Genomic DNA, 24,613 nt, shown 5'->3' with positions numbered 1-24,613 from the left:
AGCCTATAGCAGGGTTAGGATAAGGACTGAATAATCAGTAGCCTATAGCAGGGTCAGGACTGAATAATCAGTAGTCTATAGCAGGGTCAGGACTGAATATTCAGTAGCCTATAGCAGGGTCAGGACTGAATATTCAGTAGCCTATAGCAGGGTTAGGATAACGACTGAATATTCAGTAGCATATAGCAGGATAAGGACTGAATATTCAGTAGCCGATCGATAGATAGATAGATAGATAGTGAGGCTGTTGAACAAAAATGTTTCGTGAGCTGAAATTAAAGATCCCAGAAATGTTCCATACGCACAAAAAGCCTGTTTCCCTAAAATGTTGTCCACAAATGTTTCCATCCTTGTTGGTGAGCATTTCATCCTTTGTCAAGATAGTCCATCCACCTGACAGGTGTGGCATACCAAGAAACTGATTAAACAGCATGATCATTACACAGGTGCACCTTGTGCTGGGGACAATAAAAGGCCACTCTAAAATGTGCAGTTTTGTCACACAACACATATCGCAACGCCACAGTCAGCAATTGGCATGCTGACTGCAGGAATGTACACCAGAGCTATTTCCAGAGAATTTAATGTTCATTTCTTTACCATAAGCCTCCTCCAACGTTGTTTTAGAGAATTTGGCAGTACGTCCAACCGGCCTCACAACCGCAGACCACATGTAACCACACCAGCCCAGGATCATTAGCGGGGTGAGGAGTATTTCTGTCTGTAGTATAGCCCTTTTGTGTGTAGGGGGGAGAGAGGGGGAGAGAGAGAGAGAGAGAGAGAGCAAGAGAGAGAGAGAGAGCAAGAGAGAGAGAGAGCAAGAGAGAGAGAAGGGTACTCCAGGGTAGGGTGCTCCTGCATTCGGTCATGTTGTTGGAGAGGTGGCGGTGGTGTTGCTAGGGGTGTTGCTACGGGGCTCCAACCTCAGTTTGATTGGTCGTTTTGGCATCAGCAGACCCTGGATGTCCATCTCCAACGGGATCTACAGAGAATAAAATAACAGAACTGAACCCTGGTTGTCCATCTCCAACAGGATCTATAGAGAATAACAGAAGTGAACCCTGGTTGTCCATCTCCAACATGATTTACAAAGAATAACAGAACAGAACCCTGGTTGTCCATCTCCAACATGATCTACAGAGAATAACAGAACAGAACAGAACCCTGGTTGTCCATCTCCAACATGATCTACAGAGAATAACAGAACAGAACCCTGGTTGTCCATCTCCAACATGATCTACAGAGAATAACAGAACAGAACCCTGGTTGTCCATCTCCAATATGATCTACAGAGAATAACAGAACAGAACCCTGGTTGTCCATCTCCAACGTGATCTACAGAGAATAACAGAACAGAACCCTGGTTGTCCATCTCCAACAGGATCTATAGAGAATAACATAACAGAACCCTGGTTGTCCATCTCCAACGTGATCTACAAAGAATAACAGAACAGAACCCTGGTTGTCCATCTCCAACATGATCTATAGAGAATAACAGAACAGAACCCTGGTTGTCCATCTCCAACAGGATCTATAGAGAATAACATAACAGAACCCTGGTTGTCCATCTCCAACATGATCTACAGAGAATAACAGAACAGAACCCTGGTTGTCCATCTCCAACATGATCTACAGAGAATAACAGAACAGAACCCTGGTTGTCCATCTCCAACATGATCTACAGAGAATAACAGAACAGAACAGAACCCTGGTTGTCCAACTCCAATGGGATCTACAGAGAATAACAGAACAGAACCCTGGTTGTCCATCTCCAACATGATCTACAGAGAATAACAGAACAGAACTCTGGTTGTCCATCTCCAATGGGATCTACAGAGAATAACAGAAGAGAACCCTGGTTGTTCATCTCCAACAGGATCTATAGAGAATAACATAACAGAACCCTGGTTGTCCATCTCCAACAGGATCTATAGAGAATAACATAACAGAACCCTGGTTGTCCATCTCCAACGTGATCTACAGAGAATAACAGAACAGAACCCTGGTTGTCCATCTCCAACATGATCTACAGAGAATAACATGACATAACCCTGGTTGTCCATCTCCAACGGGATCTACAGAGAATAACAGAACAGAACCCTGGTTGTCCATCTCCAACAGGATCTACAGAGAATAACATGACATAACCCTGGTTGTCCATCTCCAACGGGATCTACAGAGAATAACAGAACAGAACCCTGGTTGTCCATCTCCAACGGGATCTACAGAGAATAACAGAACAGAACCCTGGTTTCCATCTCCAACATGATCTACAGAGAATAACAGAACAGAACCCTGGTTGTCCATCTCCAACATGATCTACAGAGAATAACAGAAGAGAACCCTGGTTGTCCATCTCCAACGGGATCTACAGAGAATAACAGAACAGAACCCTGGTTGTCCATCTCCAACGGGATCTATAGAGAATAACAGAAGAGAACCCTGGTTGTCCATCTCCAACAGGATCTATAGAGAATAGCAAGCCATGTTAAAACAGATGGTGACCATGTTAAAACAGGTGCTGACCATGTTAAAACAGGCAGTGACCATGTTAAAACAGGTGGTGACCATGTTAAAACAGGTGGTGACCATGTTAAAACAGGTGATGACCATGTTAAAACAGGCAGTGACCATGTTAAAACAGGTGGTGACCATGTTAAAACAGGTGCTGACCATGTTAAAACAGGCAGTGACCATGTTAAACAGGTGGTGACCATGTTAAAACAGGTGATGACCATGTTAAAACAGGTGGTGACCATGTTAAAACAGGTGCTGACCATGTTAAAACAGGTGGTGACCATGTTAAAACAGGTGATGACCATGTTAAAACAGGTGGTGACCATGTTAAAACAGGTGATGACCATGTTAAAACAGGTGGTGACCATGTTAAAACAGGCAGTGACCATGTTAAACAGGTGGTGACCATGTTTAAACAGGTGGTGACCATGTTAAAACAGGTGGTGACCATGTTAAAACAGGTGATGACCATGTTAAAACAGGTGCTGCGGCAAGTGCAGCCTCTATCTATGAATGATAGGGGTGTTTGATGATGTCATATTCTGTCTGCTCAGGTGAGCGTCTCACCTCGGTCTCGTCGCAGACGGAGAAAGTGAAACTCTGGAGGATCTCGACCATGGCCAGTTTGATCATGATCAGGGCGAAGCGCATCCCGATACAGTTCCTGGGCCCCGCCCCAAACGGCATGTACGTGTACGGATCAATAGACTCCTTGTTCTCCTTACTGAACCTGGACAGGGAGAGGGCAGACACATTGTATTGTAGTTCATTTGTGGTTGTGGATCAGACACATTAAACATTGTGTTGTAGTTGATTTGTGGTTATGTTATGGTTGTGTTATTGGGTCGGGCCAGGGTAGTTGATTTATGGTTGTGGTTCAGACACATTACACATTGTGTTGTAGTTGATTTGTGGTTGTGGTTCAGACACATTACACATTGTGTTGTAGTTGATTTGTGGTTGTGGTTCAGACACATTACACATTGTGTTGTAGTTGATTTGTGGTTGTGGTTCAGACACAAAGCACATTGCACCGAAGTACTATGATGCACTCTAGTTACGTTGTAGCAAAATTTAGTAATGATCTTATGTTTTTATTCTGGTTGTACTGTGGTTGTATTAAGGTTGTGTTATGGTTGTACTGTGGTTGTATTAAGGTTGTGTTATGGTTGTACTGTGGTTGTATTAAGGTTGTGTTATGGTTGTACTGTGGTTGTATTAAGGTTGTGTTATGGTTGTACTGTGGTTGTATTAAGGTTGTGTTATGGTTGTACTGTGGTTGTATTAAGGTTGTTTTGTGGTTGTACTGTGGTTGTATTAAGGTTGTGTTGTGGTTGTACTGTGGTTGTATTAAGGTTGTGTTATGGTTGTACTGTGGTTGTATTAAGGTTGTGTTATGGTTGTACTGTGGTTGTATTAAGGTTGTTTTGTGGTTGTACTGTGGTTGTATTAAGGTTGTGTTATGCTTGTACTGTGGTTGTATTAAGGTTGTGTTATGCTTGTACTGTGGTTGTATTAAGGTTGTGTTATGCTTGTACTGTGGTTGTATTAAGGTTGTGTTATGGTTGTACTGTGGTTGTATTAAGGTTGTGTTATGCTTGTACTCTGGTTGTATTAAGGTTGTGTTATGCTTGTACTGTGGTTGTATTAAGGTTGTGTTATGGTTGTACTGTGGTTGTATTAAGGTTGTGTTATGGTTGTACTGTGGTTGTATTAAGGTTGTGTTATGCTTGTACTGTGGTTGTATTAAGGTTGTGTTATGCTTGTACTGTGGTTGTATTAAGGTTGTTTTGTGGTTGTACTGTGGTTGTATTAAGGTTGTGTCATGGTTGGATTGTGGTTACGGTGCGGTCCAGTACCTCTCTGGTTTGAACTCCTCAGGGTCGGACCAGATCTCTGGGTCACGGTGGAGGGTCCACGTGGGAACCATGACAACGCAGTCTTTGGGGATGACGATGCCGTTGATCTCCACCGTCTTCTTGGCGACCCTCTCCAGTCGCGGGGAGACGGGGTACAGTCTCAGAGACTCGTTCAACACACAGTCCAAATAGTCCATCTGCATCAGAGCTTCGTACTGGATAGGAGCCTGCACCGTGGTTACATACAAATCAGTACCTCACCACATCTGGCACCGGGGTTACACACACATCAGTACCTCACCACATCTGGCACCGGGGTTACACACACATCAGTACCTCACCACATCTGGCACCGGGGTTACAAAAACATCAGTACCTCACCACATCTGGCACCGGGGTTACATACACATCAGTACCTCACCACATCTGGCACCGGGGTTACACACACATCAGTACCTCACCACATCTGGCACCGGGGTTACACACACATCAGTACCTCACCACATCTGGCACCGGGGTTACAAAAACATCAGTACCTCACCACATCTGGCACTGTGGTTACATACAAATCAGTACCTCACCACATCTGACACCGGGGTTACATACACATCACAATACCTTGTTGGGGAACACAGTATCTATCTCCTCCTGCAGTTTGGTCAGGGTGTGGGGGTTGGTTGCCAGGTTATAGGCCAGGAAACTCATAGTACTGCTGCTGGTCTCGTAGCCACCGAAGATGAAGATCATGGCCTGAGACAAGATCTCATGATCAGTCAGTCCTGTAGAAGGAGAGAGGGAGAGGAGAGTAGAGGAAAGGAGAGAAGGGAGAGGAGAAGAGAAATAGAGAGAGAGACCAAGAGAATAGTTTGTAACAGGTGTGTGTTTGGAACAGTAGATTACAGGTGTATGTTGTTAACAGGTGTGTATTTGTAACAGGTGTGTATTTGTAACAGTAGTTTATTGGTGTGTGTTTGTAACAGGTGTGTGTTTGGAACAGTAGACTACAGGTGTATGTTGTTAACAGGTGTGTGTTTGTAACAGGTGTGTTTTGGTAACAGTAGTTTACAGGTGTGTGTTTGTAACAGGTGTGTGTTTGTAACAGGTGTGTGTTTGTAGCAGTCGGTTACAGGTGTGTGTTTGTAGCAGTCGGTTACAGGTGTGTGTTTGTAACAGTAGTTTACAGGTATGTGTTTGTAACAGTAGTTTACAGGTGTGTGTTTGTAACAGGTGTGTGTTTGTAACAGTAGTTTAAAGGTGTCTGTTTGAAACTGTAATTTACAGGTGTTTGTTTGTAACAGTAGTTTACAGGTGCGTGTTTGTAACAGTAGTTTCCAGGTTTGTGTTTGGCAGGTACCTTTAGTCTGTTCCTCTCCTGTCTTTGTGTCGTTGCCTTTCTGAGAGTCAATCATCAGTTGTAAGAAATCCACCCGATTCTGCGAGCAGAATGAATTTAGGTCAAATATGTCCAATCACAACCAACACAAACAGATTCTACTGGATCTGGTCCAATCACAACCAACACAAACAGATTCTAATTGATCTGGTCCAATCACAACCAACACAAACAGATTCTAATGGATCTGATCCAATCACAACCAACACAAACAGATTCTAATATGAATGTAGATGTTTGGGTCCCAATAATAGTGTTTTTAAATTCCAACATAATATCGATATGGACGTTTCATATTGGTGCAAATCACTAGTTAAATTACATAGTTACATAGTTTTATAATAAATAAATACATAATATTACAATACAAATGTACAGATGAAAATATCAACATAACAATCAAATATAAATATAAAACATGTTTACAGTTGAGTTCCCAGTGTCACGTCCAGATTTGATCTTAGCCAGCGAGGCGTAAAAGAAGTCCAACACCGCAGTCGGGAAGAAAGAAAACTTCATCTTCTCCAAGATAGGACCAGTGAAGGGAAACAGCACTGGAGAAGGAGGAGAGAAGAGGAGGAGGGAGGAGGAAGGGAGGGAAGAGGAGAGGAGTGGAGGACGGGAGAGGAGAAGAGGAAGGGAGGAGGGGAGAGGTTGGGGAGGATGAGGAGAGGTGGAGACAAAGTTTTATAAAAAGATATACAACTGCATTTGATTAAAAAGTACAACTTTGTGTCCGTGTGTGTGTGTGTGTGTGTGTGTGTGTGTGTGTGTGTGTGTGTGTGTGTGTGTGTGTGTGTGTGTGTGTGTGTGTGTGTGTGGTCTCACCGACTAGGAGCAACAGTGGGTTGAACAGGTCAAACTTGATCATCTTCTTGACGTTGGAGACGAAGGGGTCTGAAGGGTTGTTCAGAGAGTCAATGTCCACACTGAAGGCTGTGCTGGTGACCACATCCATACTGTAGGGCCCAAAGAACCTGCAACACAACCACAATTACACACCTACTGACCACAACTACACAACTACTGACCACAACTACTGACCACAGCTACTGACCACACAACTACTGACCACAACTACACAACTACTGACCACAACTACTGACCACACAACTACTGACCACAGCTACACAACTACAGACCACAACTACTGACCACAACTACTGACCGCAACTACTGACCACACAACTAGTGACCACACAACTACTGACCACACAACTACTGACCACAACTACCGACCACACAACTACTGACCACAACTACACAACTACAGACCACAACTACTGACCACAGCTACTGACCACAGCTACCGACCACACAACTACCGACCACACAACTACCGACCACACAACTACTGACCACACCTACTGACCACACCTACTGACCACACAACTACTGACCACAACGACACAACTACTGACCACACAACTACCGACCACACAACTACCGACCACACAACTACTGACCACACAACTACTGACCACAACTACCGACCACACAACTAAATCAAATCAAATGTGTTTGTCACATGCGCCAAATACAACAGGTGTAGACATTACTGTGAAATGCTTACTTACAATGCAGTTCAAGAAATAGAGTTGAGAAAATATTTACAAAATAAACTAAAGTAAAAAATATGTAAATAGTTTGGGTAGCCATTTGATTAATTGTTCAGCAGTCTTACGGCATGCGGCTGCGACAGAGCCTGGACTCGAACCAGGATCTCTAGTGGCACAGCTAGCACTGCGATGCCCGGGGGAGGCCCCGGGTGACTGGAGTCTTTGACAATTTTTGGGACCTTCCTCTGACACCACCTAGTATATAGGTTCTGGATGGCAGGAAGCTTGGCCCCAGTGATGTACTAGGCCGTACGCACTACGCTCTGTAGCTCCTTACTGTCAGATAACGAGCAGTTGCCATACAAGGCGGTGATGCAACCGGTCAGGATGCTCTCGATGGTGCAGCTGTAGAACTTTTTGAGGATCTGGGGACCCATGCCAAATCTTTTCAGTCTCCTTAGGGGGAAAAGGCATTGTCGCGCCCTCTTCACGACTGTCTTGGTGTGTTTTGACCATGTTAGTTTGTTGGTGATGTGGACACCAAGAAACGTGAAACTCTCGACCCACTTCACTACAGCCCCGTCGATGTGAATGGGGACATGTTCAGTCCTCCTTTACCTGTAGTCCACGATCAGCTACTTTTTCTTGCTCACATTGAGGGAGAGGTTGTTGTCTTGGTACCACACTGCCAGGTCTCTGACCTCCTCCCTATAGGCTGCCTCATCGTTGTCGGTGATCAGGCCTACCACTGTTTTGTCATCAGCAACCTTAATGATGGTGTTGGTGTCATGCTTGGCCACGCAGTCGTGGGTGAACTGGGAGTACAGGAGAGGACTAAGCACAACCCATGAGGGGCCCCCGTGTTGAGGATCAGTGTGGCAGACCTGGGGGCGGCCCGTCAGGAAGTCCAGGATCCAGTGGCAGAGGGAGGTGTTTAGTCCCAGGGTCTTTAGCTTAGTGATGAGCTTTGTGGGAACTATGGTGTTGAATGCTGAGCAGTAGTCAATGAACAGCATTTTCATGCATGTGTTGCTTTTGTCCAGGTGGGAAAGGGCAGTGTGGAGTGCAATAGAGATTGCATCATCTGTGGATCTGTTGGGGCGGTAGGTGAATTAGAGTGGGTGTAGGGTTCCCGGGATGATGGTGTTGATGTGAGCCATGACCAGCCTTTCAAAGCACTTCATGGCTACCGACGTGAGTGCTATGGATCTGTTGGGGCGGTATGCTAGTCATGTAGGCAGGTTACCTTCGCTTTCTTGGCCACAGGGACTATGGTGGTCTGCTTGAAACATGTAGGTATTTAAGACTCGGTCAGGGAGAGGTTGAAAATGTCAGTGAAGACACTTGCCAGTTGGTCCGCGCATGCCAAATGGAGGGCGAGGGAGAGCTTTGTATGCGTCTCTGTGTGTGGAGTAAAGGTAGTCTATAGTTTTTTTCTCTGGTTGCACATGTGACATGGTGGTAGATATTAGATTATACTGATTTAAGTTTCCCTGCATCAAAGTCCCCGGCCACTTGGAGCGCCGCTTCTGGATGAGCATTTTCTTGTTTACTTATGGACTTATACAGCTGGTTGAGTGTGATCTTACTGCCAGCATCGGTATGTGGTGGTAAATAGACGGCTATGAAAATTATAGATGAAAACTCTCTTGGTAGATAGTGTGGTCTACAGCTTATCATGAGGTACTCTACCTCAGGCCAAGAGTGTGCAAAGCTGTCATCAAGGCAAAGGGTGGCTACATGTGTGTGTGTATTGTAATCAAGACTCAGAGGTGTAAGGTGAAAAGCCAGAGGTTAGGAATCAGGACTCACTCCTTCACTTCGATGGCCTGGTCTTTATCTGCCTGCTTCTTCATTCCATTCAACAGGTTAGCAGAGTGCTGCTTCATGATACCAAACATCTAGATGAGAGAGAGAGAGACAGAGAGAGATTAAGGTAGAGAGAGAGGTAGAGCGAGAGAGGGAGAGAGAGAAAGGTAGAGAGGTAGAGAGACAGAGAGAAAAGGTAGAGACAGAGAGGTAGGGAGGTAGAGATGTAGAGATGTAAAGAATTAACAAAAAAACAGAGCAAACTAAAATGCTATTTGGCCCTAAACAGAGAGTACACAGTGGCAGAATACCTGACCACTGTGACTGACCCAAACTTAAGGAAAGCATTGACTATGTACAGACTCAGTGAGCATAGCCTTGCTATTGAGAAAGGTCGGCATAGGCAGACCTGGCTCTCAAGAGAAGACAGGCTATGTGCACAATGCCCACAGAATGAGGTGGAAACTGAGCTGCACTTCCTAACCTCCTGCCCAATGTATGACTATATTAGGGACATATTTCCTTCAGATTACACAGATCCACAAAGAATTTGAAAACAAACACGATTTTGATAAACTCCCATATCCATTGGGACATAACGATGGTCATTATGGCCAAACAGTTTAATTTTGTTTAAATCAGACCAGAGAACATTTCTCCAAAAGTACAATCTTTGTCCCCATGTGCAGTTGCAAACCGTAGTCTGGCATTTTTATGGCGGTTTTGGAGCAGTGGCTTATTCATTGCTGAGCAGCCTTTCAGGTAATGTCGATATAGGACGTTTTACTGTGGATGTAGATACTTTTGTACCTGTTTCCTCCAGCATCTTCACAAGGTCCTTTGCTGCTGTTCTGGGATTGATTTGCACCAAAGTACGTTCATCTCTTGGAGACAGAACGTGTTTCCTTCCTGCGCGGTATGACGGCTGCGTGGTCCCATTGTGTTTATACTTGCGTACTATTGTTTGTACAGATGAACGTGGTACCTTCAGGCGTTTGGAAATTGCTCCCAAGGATGAACCGGACTTGTGGAGGTCTACATTTTTTTTCGGAGGTCTTGGCTGATTTCTTTTGATTTTCCCATGATGTCAAGCAGGAAGGAAAGCCATGACATCATTTTCTGGAACATTCCAAGCTGTTTAAAAGCACAGTCAACTTAGTGTATGTAAACTTCTGACCCACTGAATTTGTGATACAGTGAATTATAAGAGAAATTGTCTGTCTCTAAACAATTGTTGGAAAAATTACTTTTGTCATGCACAAGGTAGATGTCCTAACCGACTTGCCAAAACTATAGTTTGTCAACAATACATTTGTGGAGTGGTTGAAAAACGAGTTTTAATGACTCCAAACTAAGTGTATGTAAACATCCGACTTCAACTGTATACAATTCCATGTATTCTACAGATTTGCTATCAACAAAATGTACATAATGTCTATACATCCCATCACATTTAGGGAGGCAGGTAGCCTAGTGGTTAGGACGTTGGACTAGTAACCAGAAGGTTGCTAGGACGAATCCCGGACCTGACAAGGTAAAAATCAGCTGTTCTGCCACCGAAAAAAGGCAGTTAACCCACTGTTCCTAGGCAGTCATTGTAAATAAGAATTTGTTCATATCTGACTTGCCTAATTAAATAAAGGTAAATTCTATTTAAAAAAAAATATACTTATATATTCCATACTTCGACATTGCCCATCCTAATATTTCTATTTTTCTTAATTTCATTATTTTACATTTAGACTTGTGTGTATTGTTGTGTATTTTTAGATATTAGTGCACTGTTGGAGCTAGGAACACAAGCATTTCACTACACCCGCAACTGCTAAATATGTGTATGTGACGAATACAATTTGATTTGATTTAGATTTGAGTTTATAACAAGCTATAATGAGTTAGTAGTTTATAACAAGCTATAATGAGTTAATAGTTTATAACAAGCTATAATGAGTTAATAGTTTATAAAAAGCTATAATGAGTTAATAGTTTATAACAAGCTATAATGAGTTAATAGTTTATAACAAGCTATAATGAGTTAGTAAAGAGTTTATAACAAGCTATAAAGAGTTTATAACAAGCTATAATGAGTTAATAGTTTATAACAACCTATAATGAGTTTATAAAGAGTTTATAACAAGCTGTAATGAGTTAATAGTTATAACAAGCTATAATGAGTTAATAGTTTATAACAAGCTATAATGAGTTAGTGAAGAGTTTATAACAAGCTATAATGAGTTAGTAAAGAGTTAATAACAAGCTATAAAGAGTTACTAGTTTATAACAAGCTATAATGAGTTAAGAGTTTATAACAAGCTATAATGAGTTAATAGTTTATAACAAGCTATAATGAGTTAATAGTTTATAACAAGCTATAATGAGTTAATAGTTTATAACAAGCTATAATGAGTTAATAGTTTATAACAAGCTATAATGAGTAAATAGTTTATAACAAGCTATAATGACTTTATAACAAGCTATAATGAGTTAATCGTTTATAACAAGCTATAATGAGTTAATAGTTTTTAACAAGCTATGATGAGTAAATAGTTTATAACAAGCTATAATGACTTTATAACAAGCTATAATGAGTTAGTACAGAGTTTATAACAAGCTATAATGAGTAAATCGTTTATAACAAGTTATAATGAGTTTGTAAAGAGTTTATAGCAAGCTATAATGAGTTAATAGTTTAAAACAAGCTATAATGAGTTAATAGTTTATAACAAGCTATAATGAGTTAGTAAGGAGTTTATAACAAGCTATAATGAGTTAGTAAGGAGTTTATAACAAGCTATAATGAGTTTATAAAGGGTTTACACCAAGCTATAATGAGTTTATGAAGAGTTTATAACAAGCTATAATGAGTTAAGAGTTTATATTAAGCTATAATTAGTTAGTAAACAGTTTATAACAAGCTATAATGATTTAGTAAAGAGTTTATAACAAGCTCTAATGAGTTTATAAAGAGTTAATAACAAGCTATAATGAGGTTATAGTTTATAACAAGCTATAATGAGTTAATAAAGAGTTTATAACAAGCAATAATGAGTTAATAGTTTATAACAAGTTATAATGAGTTAATAGTTTATAACAAGCTATAATGAGTTAATAGTTTATAACAAGCTATAATGAGTTAGTAAAGAGTTTATAACAAGCTATAATGAGTTAATAGTTTATAACAAGCTATAATGAGTTAATAGTTTATAACAAGCTATAATGAGTTAGTAAAGAGTTTAAAACAAGCTATAATGAGTTAGTAAAGAGTTTATAACAAGCTATAAAGAGTTTATAACAAGCAATAATGAGTAAATAGTTTATAGCAAGCTATAATGAGTTAATAGTTTATAACAAGCTATAATGAGTTAATAAAGAGATTATAACAAGCTATAATGAGTTAATAGTTTATAACAAGCTATAATGAGTTAATTAATAGTTTAAAACAAGCTATAATGAGTTAATAGTTTATAACAAGCTATAATGAGTTAGTAAAGAGTTTATAACAAGCTATAAAGAGTTTATAACAAGCTATAATGAGTTAATAGTTCATAACAAGCTATAATGAGTTTATAAAGAGTTTATAACAAGCTGTAATGAGTTAATAGTTATAACAAGCTATAATGAGTTAATAGTTTATAACAAGCTATAATGAGTTAGTAAAGAGTTTATAACAAGCTATAATGAGTTAATAGTTTATAACAAGCTATAATGAGTTAATAGTTTATAACAAGCTATAATGAGTTAATAGTTTATATCAAGCTATAATGAGTTAATAGTTTATAACAAGCTATAATAAGTTAGTAAAGAGTTTATAACAAGCTATAATGAGTTAATAGTTTATAACAAGCTATAATGAGTAAATAGTTTATAACAAGCTATAATGACTTTATAACAAGCTATAATGAGTTAATCGTTTATAACAAGCTATAATGAGTTAATAGTTTTTAACAAGCTATGATGAGTAAATAGTTTATAACAAGCTATAATGACTTTATAACATGCTATAATGAGTTAGTACAGAGTTTATAACAAGCTATAATGAGTAAATCGTTTATAACAAGTTATAATGAGTTTGTAAAGAGTTTATAGCAAGCTATAATGAGTTAATAGTTTTAAACAAGCTATAATGAGTTAATAGTTTATAACAAGCTATAATGAGTTAGTAAGGAGTTTATAACAAGCTATAATGAGTTAGTAAGGAGTTTATAACAAGCTATAATGAGTTTATAAAGGGTTTACACCAAGCTATAATGAGTTTATGAAGAGTTTATAACAAGCTATAATGAGTTAAGAGTTTATATTAAGCTATAATTAGTTAGTAAACAGTTTATAACAAGCTATAATGATTTAGTAAAGAGTTTATAACAAGCTCTAATGAGTTTATAAAGAGTTAATAAAAAGCTATAATGAGGTTATAGTTTATAACAAGCTATAATGAGTTAATAAAGAGTTTATAACAAGCAATAATGAGTTAATAGTTTATAACAAGTTATAATGAGTTAATAGTTTATAACAAGCTATAATGAGTTAGTAAAGAGTTTATAACAAGCTATAATGAGTTAATAGTTTATAACAAGCTATAATGAGTTAATAGTTTATAACAAGCTTTAATGAGTTAGTAAAGAGTTTATAACAAGCTATAATGAGTTAATAAAAGATTATAACAAGCTATAATGAGTTAATAGTTTATAACAAGCTATAATGAGTAAATAGTTTATAACAAGCTATAATTAGTTAATAGTTTATAACAAGCTATAATGAGTTAGTAAAGAGTTTATAACAAGCTATAATGAGTTAGTAAAGAGATTATAACAAGCTATAATGAGTTAATAGGTTATAACAAGCTATAATGAGTTAATTAATAGTTTAAAACAAGCTATAATGAGTTAATAGTTTATAACAAGCTATGATGAGTTAATTAATAGTTTAAAACAAGCTATAATGAGTTAATAGTTTATAACAAGCTATGATGAGTTCGTAAAGAGTTTATAACAACCTATAGTTAAGTTAATAACAAGTTATAAAGCGTTTATGTACAAGTTGATAGAAAGGGAGAGATGGAGGGATGGTTCTACCTCTTTTAGACGTCCAGAGGTAAAGGAAGGTGAGAGGACACTGCGGATCCGTCTCCATGTATCGTCCTCTGCAATGGACACCGCATCAAACAGCTCACCATTCAGAATGATGTTCTAAAACATGTTAATTATATGATTTAATAATGATCATAGTATTTACATAATATTCACACTACTTTAAAATGTATGAATAATGATATCAGTAATAATATCAGTAATAATTTTAGGATAATTATTGTTCAGATTATCATTAGGGGGATGTGTGTGTGTGTGTGTGTGTGTGTGTTTGTCTCACTCTGCGGTTGGTGAAGATGTTGTGACACTCTTTAATCAGGACGGTCTTGATCATGCTTTGGTCCATGGTACACAGAACAGGCTGCCTCCCATCATAGATCCTTCACAGAGGAGAAACACACCTGGCTTTAACCACTATATATACACCTACATGGTACACAGAACAGACTGCCTCCCATCACAGATCCTTCACAGAGGAGAAACACACCTGGCTTTAACCACTATATATACACCTACATGGTACACAGAACAGGCTGCCTCCCATCATAGATCCTTCACAGAGGAGAAACACACCTGGCTTTAACCACTATATATACACCTACATGGTACAGGCTGCTTCCCATCATAGATCCTTCACAGAGGAGAAACACACCTGGCTTTAACCACTATATATACACCTACATGGTACACAGAACAGGCTGCCTCCCATCATAGAACCTTCACAGAGGAGAAACACACCTGGCTTTAACCACTATATATACACCTACATGGTACAGGCTGCCTCCCATCATAGATCCTTCACAGAGGAGAAACACACCTGGCTTTAACCACTATATATACACCTACATGGTACACAGAACAGGCTGCCTCCCATCATAGATCCTTCACAGAGGAGAAACACACCTGGCTTTAACCACTATATATACACCTACATGGTACACAGAACAGACTGCCTCCCATCATAGATCCTTCACAGAGGAGAAACACACCTGGCTTTAACCACTATATATACACCTACATGGTACAGGCTGCCTCCCATCATAGATCCTTCACAGAGGAGAAACACACCTGGCTTTAACCACTATATATACAACTACATGGTACACAGAACAGACTGCCTCCCATCATAGATCCTTCACAGAGGAGAAACACACCTGGCTTTAACCACTATATATACACCTACATGGTACAGGCTGCCTCCCATCATAGATCCTTCACAGAGGAGAAACACACCTGGCTTTAACCACTATATATACACCTACATGGTACACAGAACAGGCTGCCTCCCATCATAGATCCTTCACAGAGGAAAAACACACCTGGCTTTAACCACTATATATACAACTACATGGTACACAGAATAGACTGCCTCCCATCATAGATCCTTCACAGAGGAGAAACACACCTGGCTTTAACCACTATATATACAACTACATGATACACAGAATAGCCTGCCTCCCATCATAGATCCTTCACAGAGGAGAAACACACCTGGCTTTAACCACTATATATACAACTACATGGTACACAGAATAGCCTGCCTCCCATCATAGATCTTTCACAGAGGAGAAACACACCTGGCTTTAACCACTATATATACACCTACATGGTACACAGAATAGCCTGCCTCCCATCATAGATCCGTCACAGAGGAGAAACACACCTGGCTTTAACCACTATATATACACCTACATGGTACACAGAACAGACTGCCTCTCATCATAGATCCTTCACAGAGGAGAAACACACCTGGCTTTAACCACTATATATACACCTACATGGTACACAGAACAGACTGCCTCCCATCATAGATCCTTCACAGAGGAGAAACACACCTGGCTTTAACCACTATATATACAACTACATGATACACAGAATAGCCTGCCTCCCATCATAGATCCTTCACAGAGGAGAAACACACCTGGCTTTAACCACTATATATACAACTACATGGTACACAGAATAGCCTGCCTCCCATCATAGATCTTTCACAGAGGAGAAACACACCTGGCTTTAACCACTATATACACCTACATGGTACACAGAATAGCCTGCCTCCCATCATAGATCCGTCACAGAGGAGAAACACACCTGGCTTTAACCACTATATATACACCTACATGGTACACAGAACAGACTGCCTCTCATCATAGATCATTCACAGAGGAGAAACACACCTGGCTTTAACCACTATATATACACCTACATGGTACACAGAACAGACTGCCTCCCATCATAGATCCTTCACAGAGGAGAAACACACCTGGCTTTAACCACTATATATACAACTACATGGTACACAGAACAGACTGCCTCCCATCATAGATCCTTCACAGAGGAGAAACACACCTGGCTTTAACCACTATATATACAACTACATGATACACAGAATAGCCTGCCTCCCATCATAGGTCCTTCACAGAGGAGAAACACACCTGGCTTTAACCACTATATATACACCTACATGGTACACAGAACAGGCTGTCTCCCATCATAGATCCTTCACAGAGGAGAAATACACATGGCTTTAACCACTATATATACACCTACATGGTACAGGCTGCCTCCCATCATAGATCCTTCACAGAGGAGAAACACACACCTGGCTTTAACCACTATAAATACACCTACATGATGACACAGATCCTCCCATCATATATCCTTCACAATGGCATTTTGTTGAGTTACAGCCTCATTCTAAAATTGATTTAATAAATAAAAAACGCTCATAAATCTACATACAATACCCAATAACGAGAAGCGAAAACAGAAATACCTTAACCCTTGTGTTGTCTTAAGAGTAAAAAATGACCCGCCACTATGTTTAACAGCAGAGAAAACCCCCTAAATTATATTTCTTCAACTTGAAATTTGATTACTTTTCCTAGAGTGACCCCACATTAGAAAAAGTGAAACATCACCTTTGTTCATATTTCCATGAAAGCTGTACACCACCAGAGAACAAAAATTGTCTTTGGGTCATTTTTGACCCGGTAGTTATACAATCATTTACACACCACAAAAACCACACACACACACAGGGGTTTAGTGAAGGCGGGTCATTTTTTACCATTAGGACAAGCGGAGTATACAGAATGTTAAGACTACACAAGGGTTAATGACATACGTTTTCTGACCCTTTGCTATGAGTCTCCAAATTGAGCTCATGTGCATCCTGTTTCCATCATGCTTGAGATGTTTCTACAACTTGATTGGAGTCCACCTGTGGTAAATTCCATTGATTGGACATGATTTGGAAAAGCACACACCTGTCTATATAATGTCCACAGTTGACAGTGCATGTCAGAGCAAAAACCAAGCTATGAGGTCGAAAGAATTGGCCGTAGAGCTCCGAGACAGGATTGTGTTGAGCCACAGATCTGGGGAATATTTCTGCAGCATTGAAGGTCCCCAAAAACACAGTGGCCTCCATCATTCTTTAATCAAAGAACCACCAAGACTCTTCCTAGAGCTGGCCACCCGGCCAAACTGAGTAATTGGGGGAGAAGGGCCTTGGTCAAGGAGATGACCAAGAATCAGGCCTTTATGGTAGAGTGGCCAGACAGAAGCCACTCCTCAGTAAAAGGCACTACAGCCCACTTGGAGTTTGTCAAAAGGTACCTAAAGACTCTCAGACGATGAGAAAGAAGATTCTCTGGTCCGATGAAATCAAGATTAAACTCTTTGGCATGAATGAAAAGTGTCACGTCTGGAGGAAACCTGGCATCATCCCTACGGTGAAGCATGGTGGTGGCAGCATCATGATGTGGGGATGTTTTTCAGCGCCAGGGACTGGCAGACTAGTCAGGATTGAGGAAGATTGAATGAAGAAAAGTATAGAGAGATCCTTGATGAAAACCTGCTCCAGAGCACTCAGGACCTCAGACTGGGGTGAAGGTTCACCTTCCAACAGGACAACAACCCTAAGCACACAGCCAAGACAACGCAGGAGTGGCTTTGAGACAAGTCTCTGAATGTCCTTGAGTGGCCCAGCCAGAGACCAGATCTGCAGAGAAGAATTGGAGAAACTCTCCAAATATAGGTGTGACAAGCTTGTAGCATTATACCCAAGAAGACACGAGGCTGCAATTGCTGCCGAAAGTACTTCAACAAAGTACAGAGTAAAGTGACTGAATAATTATGTAAATATAATATTTCAGTTTTACATTCTATTATATATTTGCAAAAAAATCTACAAATCAGTTTTTGCTTTGTCAATATGGGGTGTTGTGTGTGTAGATTGATGAGGGAAAAAACAATTACATCAATTTTAGAATAAGGCTGTAATGTAACAACATGTGGAAAAAGTGAAGGGGTCTGAGTACACCTACAATCCTACATGGTACACAGAACAGCCTCCATCCCATCATAGATCCTTCACAGAGGAGAAACACATTTAACCAGCTCATATAAAACTACAAAGAAAACATTATTCTGGTTGTTGATATTATTAATACTATTCCTCATGGTCACATGACAGCTCGAGCAGGTAAATAATTGTAAGGGAAAAGCATAGTACAGTTGTGAGTCATCCTAGTACGGTATAGATAACATAACTCACCCCCAGATTCTCCCATACTTCTGAAAGCACTCTGTGTCAAAGTTAGTGAAACCCTGCACACAGAGACAGAGAGAGAGAGAGAGAGAGAGAGAGAGAGAAAAACTGCTGATTCATGCCTTAGAAGGTCATGTAGGTGTGTCCTCCACCTGAACAGAGAACACACCTGAAACAGGTGAGGGTTGAGGAGGCTTTGTTATTTTCTATGGTCCCCAGGGTCAATAACACAACTTCTAGACTGATCATGTCTCATATGATATTTTATTTATCTATTGTTTAAACAACCGTCTAGCCCTCATTTTCCTTCTCAATGTATTATTTTACATGGGGGAAATAACACTATTGTTTAAAATATGAGATGTTTATTCTGAACGGGTACTAACCTTTCTATACTCCATCATTGTGCCAAAGTAAGGTAGGGGTTTGGGACCAGGGATACCCATCTTAGTGAACACACCATAGGGCCAGTACCCATACCTGTACACACACACACACACACACACACACACACACACACACACACACACACACACACACACACACACACACACACACACACACACACACACACAAACAAACACAAACACAAACACAAACACAAACACACACACACACACACACACACACACACACACAGACAGAGACAGAGACAGAGACAGAAACTAGTAAAATGTTCAAGAGAAGTCAGATTAAGTATAGCATCCCTGTATATAACCATGTTATTCTGTATATACCGATGTTATTCTGTATATAACCCTGTTAGTCTGTATATAACCATGTTATTCTGTATATAACCATGTTATTCTGTATATAACCATGTTATTCTGTATATAACCATGATATTCTGTATATAACCATGTTATTCTCTGTATATAACCATGTTATTCTGTATATAACCATGATATTCTGTACATAGCCATGTTATTCTGTATTTAACCCTGTTAGTCTGTATATAACCATGTTATTCTGTATATACCCATGTTATTCTGTATATAACCATGAAATTCTGTTTACAACCATGTTATTGTGTATATAACCATGTTATTCTGTATATAGGCATGTTATTCTGTATATAACCATGTTAATCTGTATATAGCCATGTTAATCTGTATATAACCATGATATTCTGTATATGACCATGTTATTATTTATATAACCATGTTATTCTGTATATAACCAAGTTAATCTGTATATAGCCATGTTATTCTGTATATGACCATGTTATTATTTATATAACCATGTTAATCTGTATATAGCCATGTTATTCTGTATATGACCATGTTATTATTTATATAACCATGTTAATCTGTATATAACCATGTTAATCTGTATATAGCCATGTTATTCTGTATATAACCATGTTATTCTGTATATAGCCATGTTAATCTGTATATAGCCATGTTATTCTGTATATGACCATGTTATTATTTATTTAACCATGTTATTCTGTATATGACCATGTGATTATTTATATAACCATGTTAATCGGTATATAACCATGTTAATCTGTATATAGCCATGTTAATCTGTATATAGCCATGTTATTCTGTATATGACCATGTTATTATTTATATAACCATGTTATTATTTATATAACCATGATATTCTGTATATAGCCATGTTAATCTGTATATAACCATGTTATTTGTGTCACACTCTGATCTGTTTCACCTGTCCTTGTTGTTTTCTCCTCCCCCTCCAGATGTCGCTTGTTTTCCCCAGTGTATTTATCCCTGTGTTTCCTATCTCTCTGGGCCAGTGTATTTATCCCTGTGTTTTCTATCTCTCTGGGCCAGTGTATTTATCCCTGTGTTTCCTATCTCTCTGGGCCAGTGTATTTATCCCTGTGTTTCCTATCTCTCTGGGCCAGTGTATTTATCCCTGTGTTTCCTGTCTCTCTGTGCCAGTTTGTCTTGTATGTCCAAGTCAACCAGCGGTTTTTCCCATTCTCCTGCTTTTGCTATTTCTCCTTTTTCTAGTACTCCAAGTTTTGACCCTTGCTGTTGCCCTTACCTCGCCTGTTTCTGGACTCTGTACCATTCTGTCTGCCTTGACCTCGAGGCTGTCTGCCACTCTATACCTCCTGGACTCTGTACCATTCTGCCTTGACCTCGAGGCTGTCTACCACTCTATACCTCCTGGACTCTGTACCATTCTGCCTTGACCTCGAGGCTGTCTGCCACTCTATACCTCCTGGACTCTGTACCATTCTGCCTGCCTTGACCTCGAGGCTGTCTACTACTCTATACCTTCTGGACTCTGTACCATTCTGCCTGCCTTGACCTCGAGGCTGTCTACCACTCTATACCTCCTGGACTCTGTACCATTCTGCCTGCCTTGACCTCGAGGCTGTCTACCACTCTATACCTCCTGGACTCTGTACCATTCTGCCTGCCTTGACCTCGAGGCTGTCTGCCACTCTATACCTCCTGGACTCTGTACCATGCTGCCTGCCTTGACCTCGAGGCTGTCTGCCACTCTATACCTCCTGGACTCTGTACCATTCTGCCTGCCTTGACCTCGAGGCTGTCTGCCACTCTATACCTCCTGGACTCTGTACCATTCTGCCTGCCTTGACCTCGAGGCTGTCTGCCACTCTATACCTCCTGGACTCTGTACCATTCTGCCTTGACCTCGAGGCTGTCTACCACTCTATACCTCCTGGACTCTGTACCATTCTGCCTTGACCTCGAGGCTGTCTACCACTCTATACCTCCTGGACTCTGATTTGGTTTTGACCTTTTGCCTGTCCACGACCATTCTCTTGCCTACTCCTTTTTGAATTATTTAACATCTAAGACTCCAACCATCTGCCTCCTGTGTCCCCATCTGGGTCTCTAATTGATTTATGATACATTGTTGGAAAAGGAACCTTAAGTAAACATTTCACTGTTAGTCTACACCGGTTAATATTGACCATTTTCCAGAACATCTGTGGCCATGATACATTTCAGGATAATCCGCAAGATGAGTGCACTCTTTATGTGGGTTTGGGTCATTAGACACCATTAGACATGCACCTGTCTGGGGAGTGGACATGGCTGTTTATTTTTGTTTCACTTGTATGGTCTAATATATACTGTTGCTATGGTTACACCTCTTGTGATTTCACCAGAACATGGGTGTTCCGTTCAGAGGAGCCAGCAGGATGACATGTCTGGTTATTTCTATGGACTGTTGCTATGGTCTTACATGCACCTGTCATAGTCGAGAACATGTCTGGTTATTTCTATGGGCTGTTGCTATGGTCCTACATGCACCTGTCTTAGTCGACAACATCTCTGGTTATTTCTATGGGCTGTTGCTATGGTCCTACATGCACCTGTCTTAGTCGAGAATATGTCTGGTTATTTACTATGGACTGTTGCTATGGTCCTACATGCATGCACCTGTCTTAGTCGAGAACATGTCTGGTTATTTCTATGGACTGTTGCTATGGTCCTACATGCACCTGTCTTAGTCGAGAACATGTCTGGTTATTTCTATGGACTGTTGCTATGGTCCTACATGCACCTGTCTTAGTCGAGAACATGTCTGGTTATTTCTATGGACTGTTGCTATGGTCCTACATGCACCTGTCTTAGTCGAGAACATGTCTGGTTATTTCTATGGGCTGTTGCTATGGTCCTACATGCATGCACCTGTCTTAGTCGAGAGCATCTCTGGTTATTTCTATGGACTGTTGCTATGGTCCTACATGCACCTGTCTTAGTTGAGAACATGTCTGGTTATTTCTATGGGCTGTTGCTATGGTCCTACATGCATGCACCTGTCTTAGTCGAGAGTATCTCTGGTTATTTCTATGGACTGTTGCTATGGTCCTACATGCACCTGTCTTAGTTGAGAACATGTCTGGTTATTTCTATGGACTGTTGCTATGGTCTTACATGCACCTGTCTTAGTCGAGAACATGTTTGGTTATATCTATGGACAGTTGCTATGGTCTTACATGCACCTGTCTTAGTCGAGAACATGTCTGGTTATTTCTATGGACTGTTGCTATGGTCTTACATGCACCTGTCTTAGTCGAGAACATGTCTGGTTATTTCTATGGACTGTTGCTATGGTCTTACATGCACCTGTCGTAGTCGAGAACATGTCTGGTTATTTCTGAACTATTGCTGTGGCTCTGAAGTTTCCCTAAACTTAGTGCAAGGCAATAAGATAATGGTGGTTAAATGCCAGAGAGGATGAGTCATTTAGAGGAGTTACTATGGGGGTGATGTAAGGAGGACAGCTGTAGAAGAAGTGTTTGCCAAGACTGGAAAAGTAGTAGTTTTCATGAAACAGCTTTTATTATGGCGTACTAAAAGTAGATTTGAACTCACAGGCTCCGGTATTTGTGAAATATTATTGACTGGATATTTCCACGACATAAACTACAATGCATGTGACAAATAACATTTGATTTGATTTGAAGACCTTACACCAGAATGAGGGTGATGAGGAGTGCCAGGAGGGTCCACGTCTCAGCGGAGAAGTATGGCAGAAAACTCATCATCTTCTCCTCCGGTTCGCCTCCCCGCTGCTTCTGAAAACAAAGGCTCCGTTTTCTCTCAGGCTCGTTCGAGTTCAGTTCTCCGATGGTCTGACAGGTTTTGAGTTGTTTTTTTCTGTCCGGTTCTAGTCTGGTTCTTCTGTGCACGCGACAGATCTCGACTACCGATTGTTGCTCTTCTCCGTACTCTGTTTGAGACCGTGCAGGTTGCAAGGGATTATTGTATCCCGTCGGAAAAACACCTGTGTGATGCTAGCTAGAATAAGGATGAGCCACAAAGGAATTTGCAGTTCGCCTTCAAAATAAGGGTCCAATATTGAAACTGATGCAAACAGACATAAATAGTGGATATCATACCATATTTGGATTAGATCATGCTGAACAGGGTTGGAATGTTGTTATATGAATTAAACAAAATACAATACGTAGTTAATTTGACACACAAAACATAGTTGAAGTCGCACTGTGGCTGTATTAGAATTGCATTGGGACAGACTTCTATTGCACTGTACAGCGTCACCTCTGGATCTTGGGTCCATGAAATGTGAAGAGTTTACACAAATATTAGCATCGGAGCTCTTATTGCAGGACATTGACTATGGGAAAATACTTCCCAATTCCATAAGTAAGGCTGTACATTTAAATATGAATGTTCAATAGGCACTATAGGCTGCATTGTGATTTCCCACAGTTAAAGTCCTGCAATAAGAACTGCGATGCTAATATTTGTGTAAACTCATTATAATTGTAATCTATGGGAGTCAATGAGTAGGCTGGTACCCCCTGTCACGAACCCAAACCCCCATAACGCTGGTACCCCATGTCACGAACCCAAGATCCAAATGTTTTAGTTCTGAAAACTATACATCCACAGGGCAATTTTAACATATTTATTTGGTGTCAAATTAACTAATTATTTGTCTTTTGTTGAATATATTATAAATATTTAGCAACAATCTTCAATCCCTCCAGGATTTTTATATATATAAGATAACATATATATTATATATTTATATATATAACATAACATAACATATAAATTATATATTTATATATATAACATATTCCATATATATATTTAGCAACAATCTTCAATCCCTCCAGGATTTTTGCTTGATTCCACAATATATATCCGTTTGCATCAGTTTCAATGGGTATCTTTTATTTTGAAAACCGAACTGCCGATTCTACTATTGTTGGTCAGGCAAATGTTGTTCACAACACACAATAAGGAGATAGGAGGGAGACTGTGTGAGAGGTGAAAGCGAAGCAGGGAGGGATGGTGAATGATTGGCAGAGAGAACAGGGGCATATTCATTACGGAAACCGAGAA

General features: G+C 40.1%; 1 protein-coding gene across 1 annotated transcript; it reads right to left on the bottom strand.

Annotated features, from left to right (window-relative positions):
* Nucleotides 1-731: 731 nt before the first annotated feature.
* LOC120042124 (cytochrome P450 3A27-like) lies at nt 732-24,095 on the bottom strand. The gene is made up of 13 exons (XM_038986981.1): nt 23,210-24,095; nt 19,166-19,259; nt 18,786-18,838; nt 14,505-14,604; nt 14,210-14,323; nt 9,141-9,229; nt 6,598-6,746; nt 6,196-6,323; nt 5,731-5,809; nt 4,995-5,155; nt 4,377-4,603; nt 3,085-3,247; nt 732-982 (listed from the first exon to the last, which is right to left on the bottom strand). Exons 1-13 carry the CDS (start codon nt 23,281-23,283, stop codon nt 866-868), a joined length of 1,548 nt encoding a protein of 515 aa, XP_038842909.1. The 5' UTR covers nt 23,284-24,095; the 3' UTR covers nt 732-865.
* Nucleotides 24,096-24,613: the final 518 nt, after the last annotated feature.

This window comes from Salvelinus namaycush, unplaced genomic scaffold, assembly GCF_016432855.1.
Source record: "Salvelinus namaycush isolate Seneca unplaced genomic scaffold, SaNama_1.0 Scaffold62, whole genome shotgun sequence".
NCBI lineage: Eukaryota > Metazoa > Chordata > Actinopteri > Salmoniformes > Salmonidae > Salvelinus > Salvelinus namaycush.
Note: the sequence above shows the minus strand (reverse complement) of the source record. Positions and strands in the feature narration are given on the sequence as shown.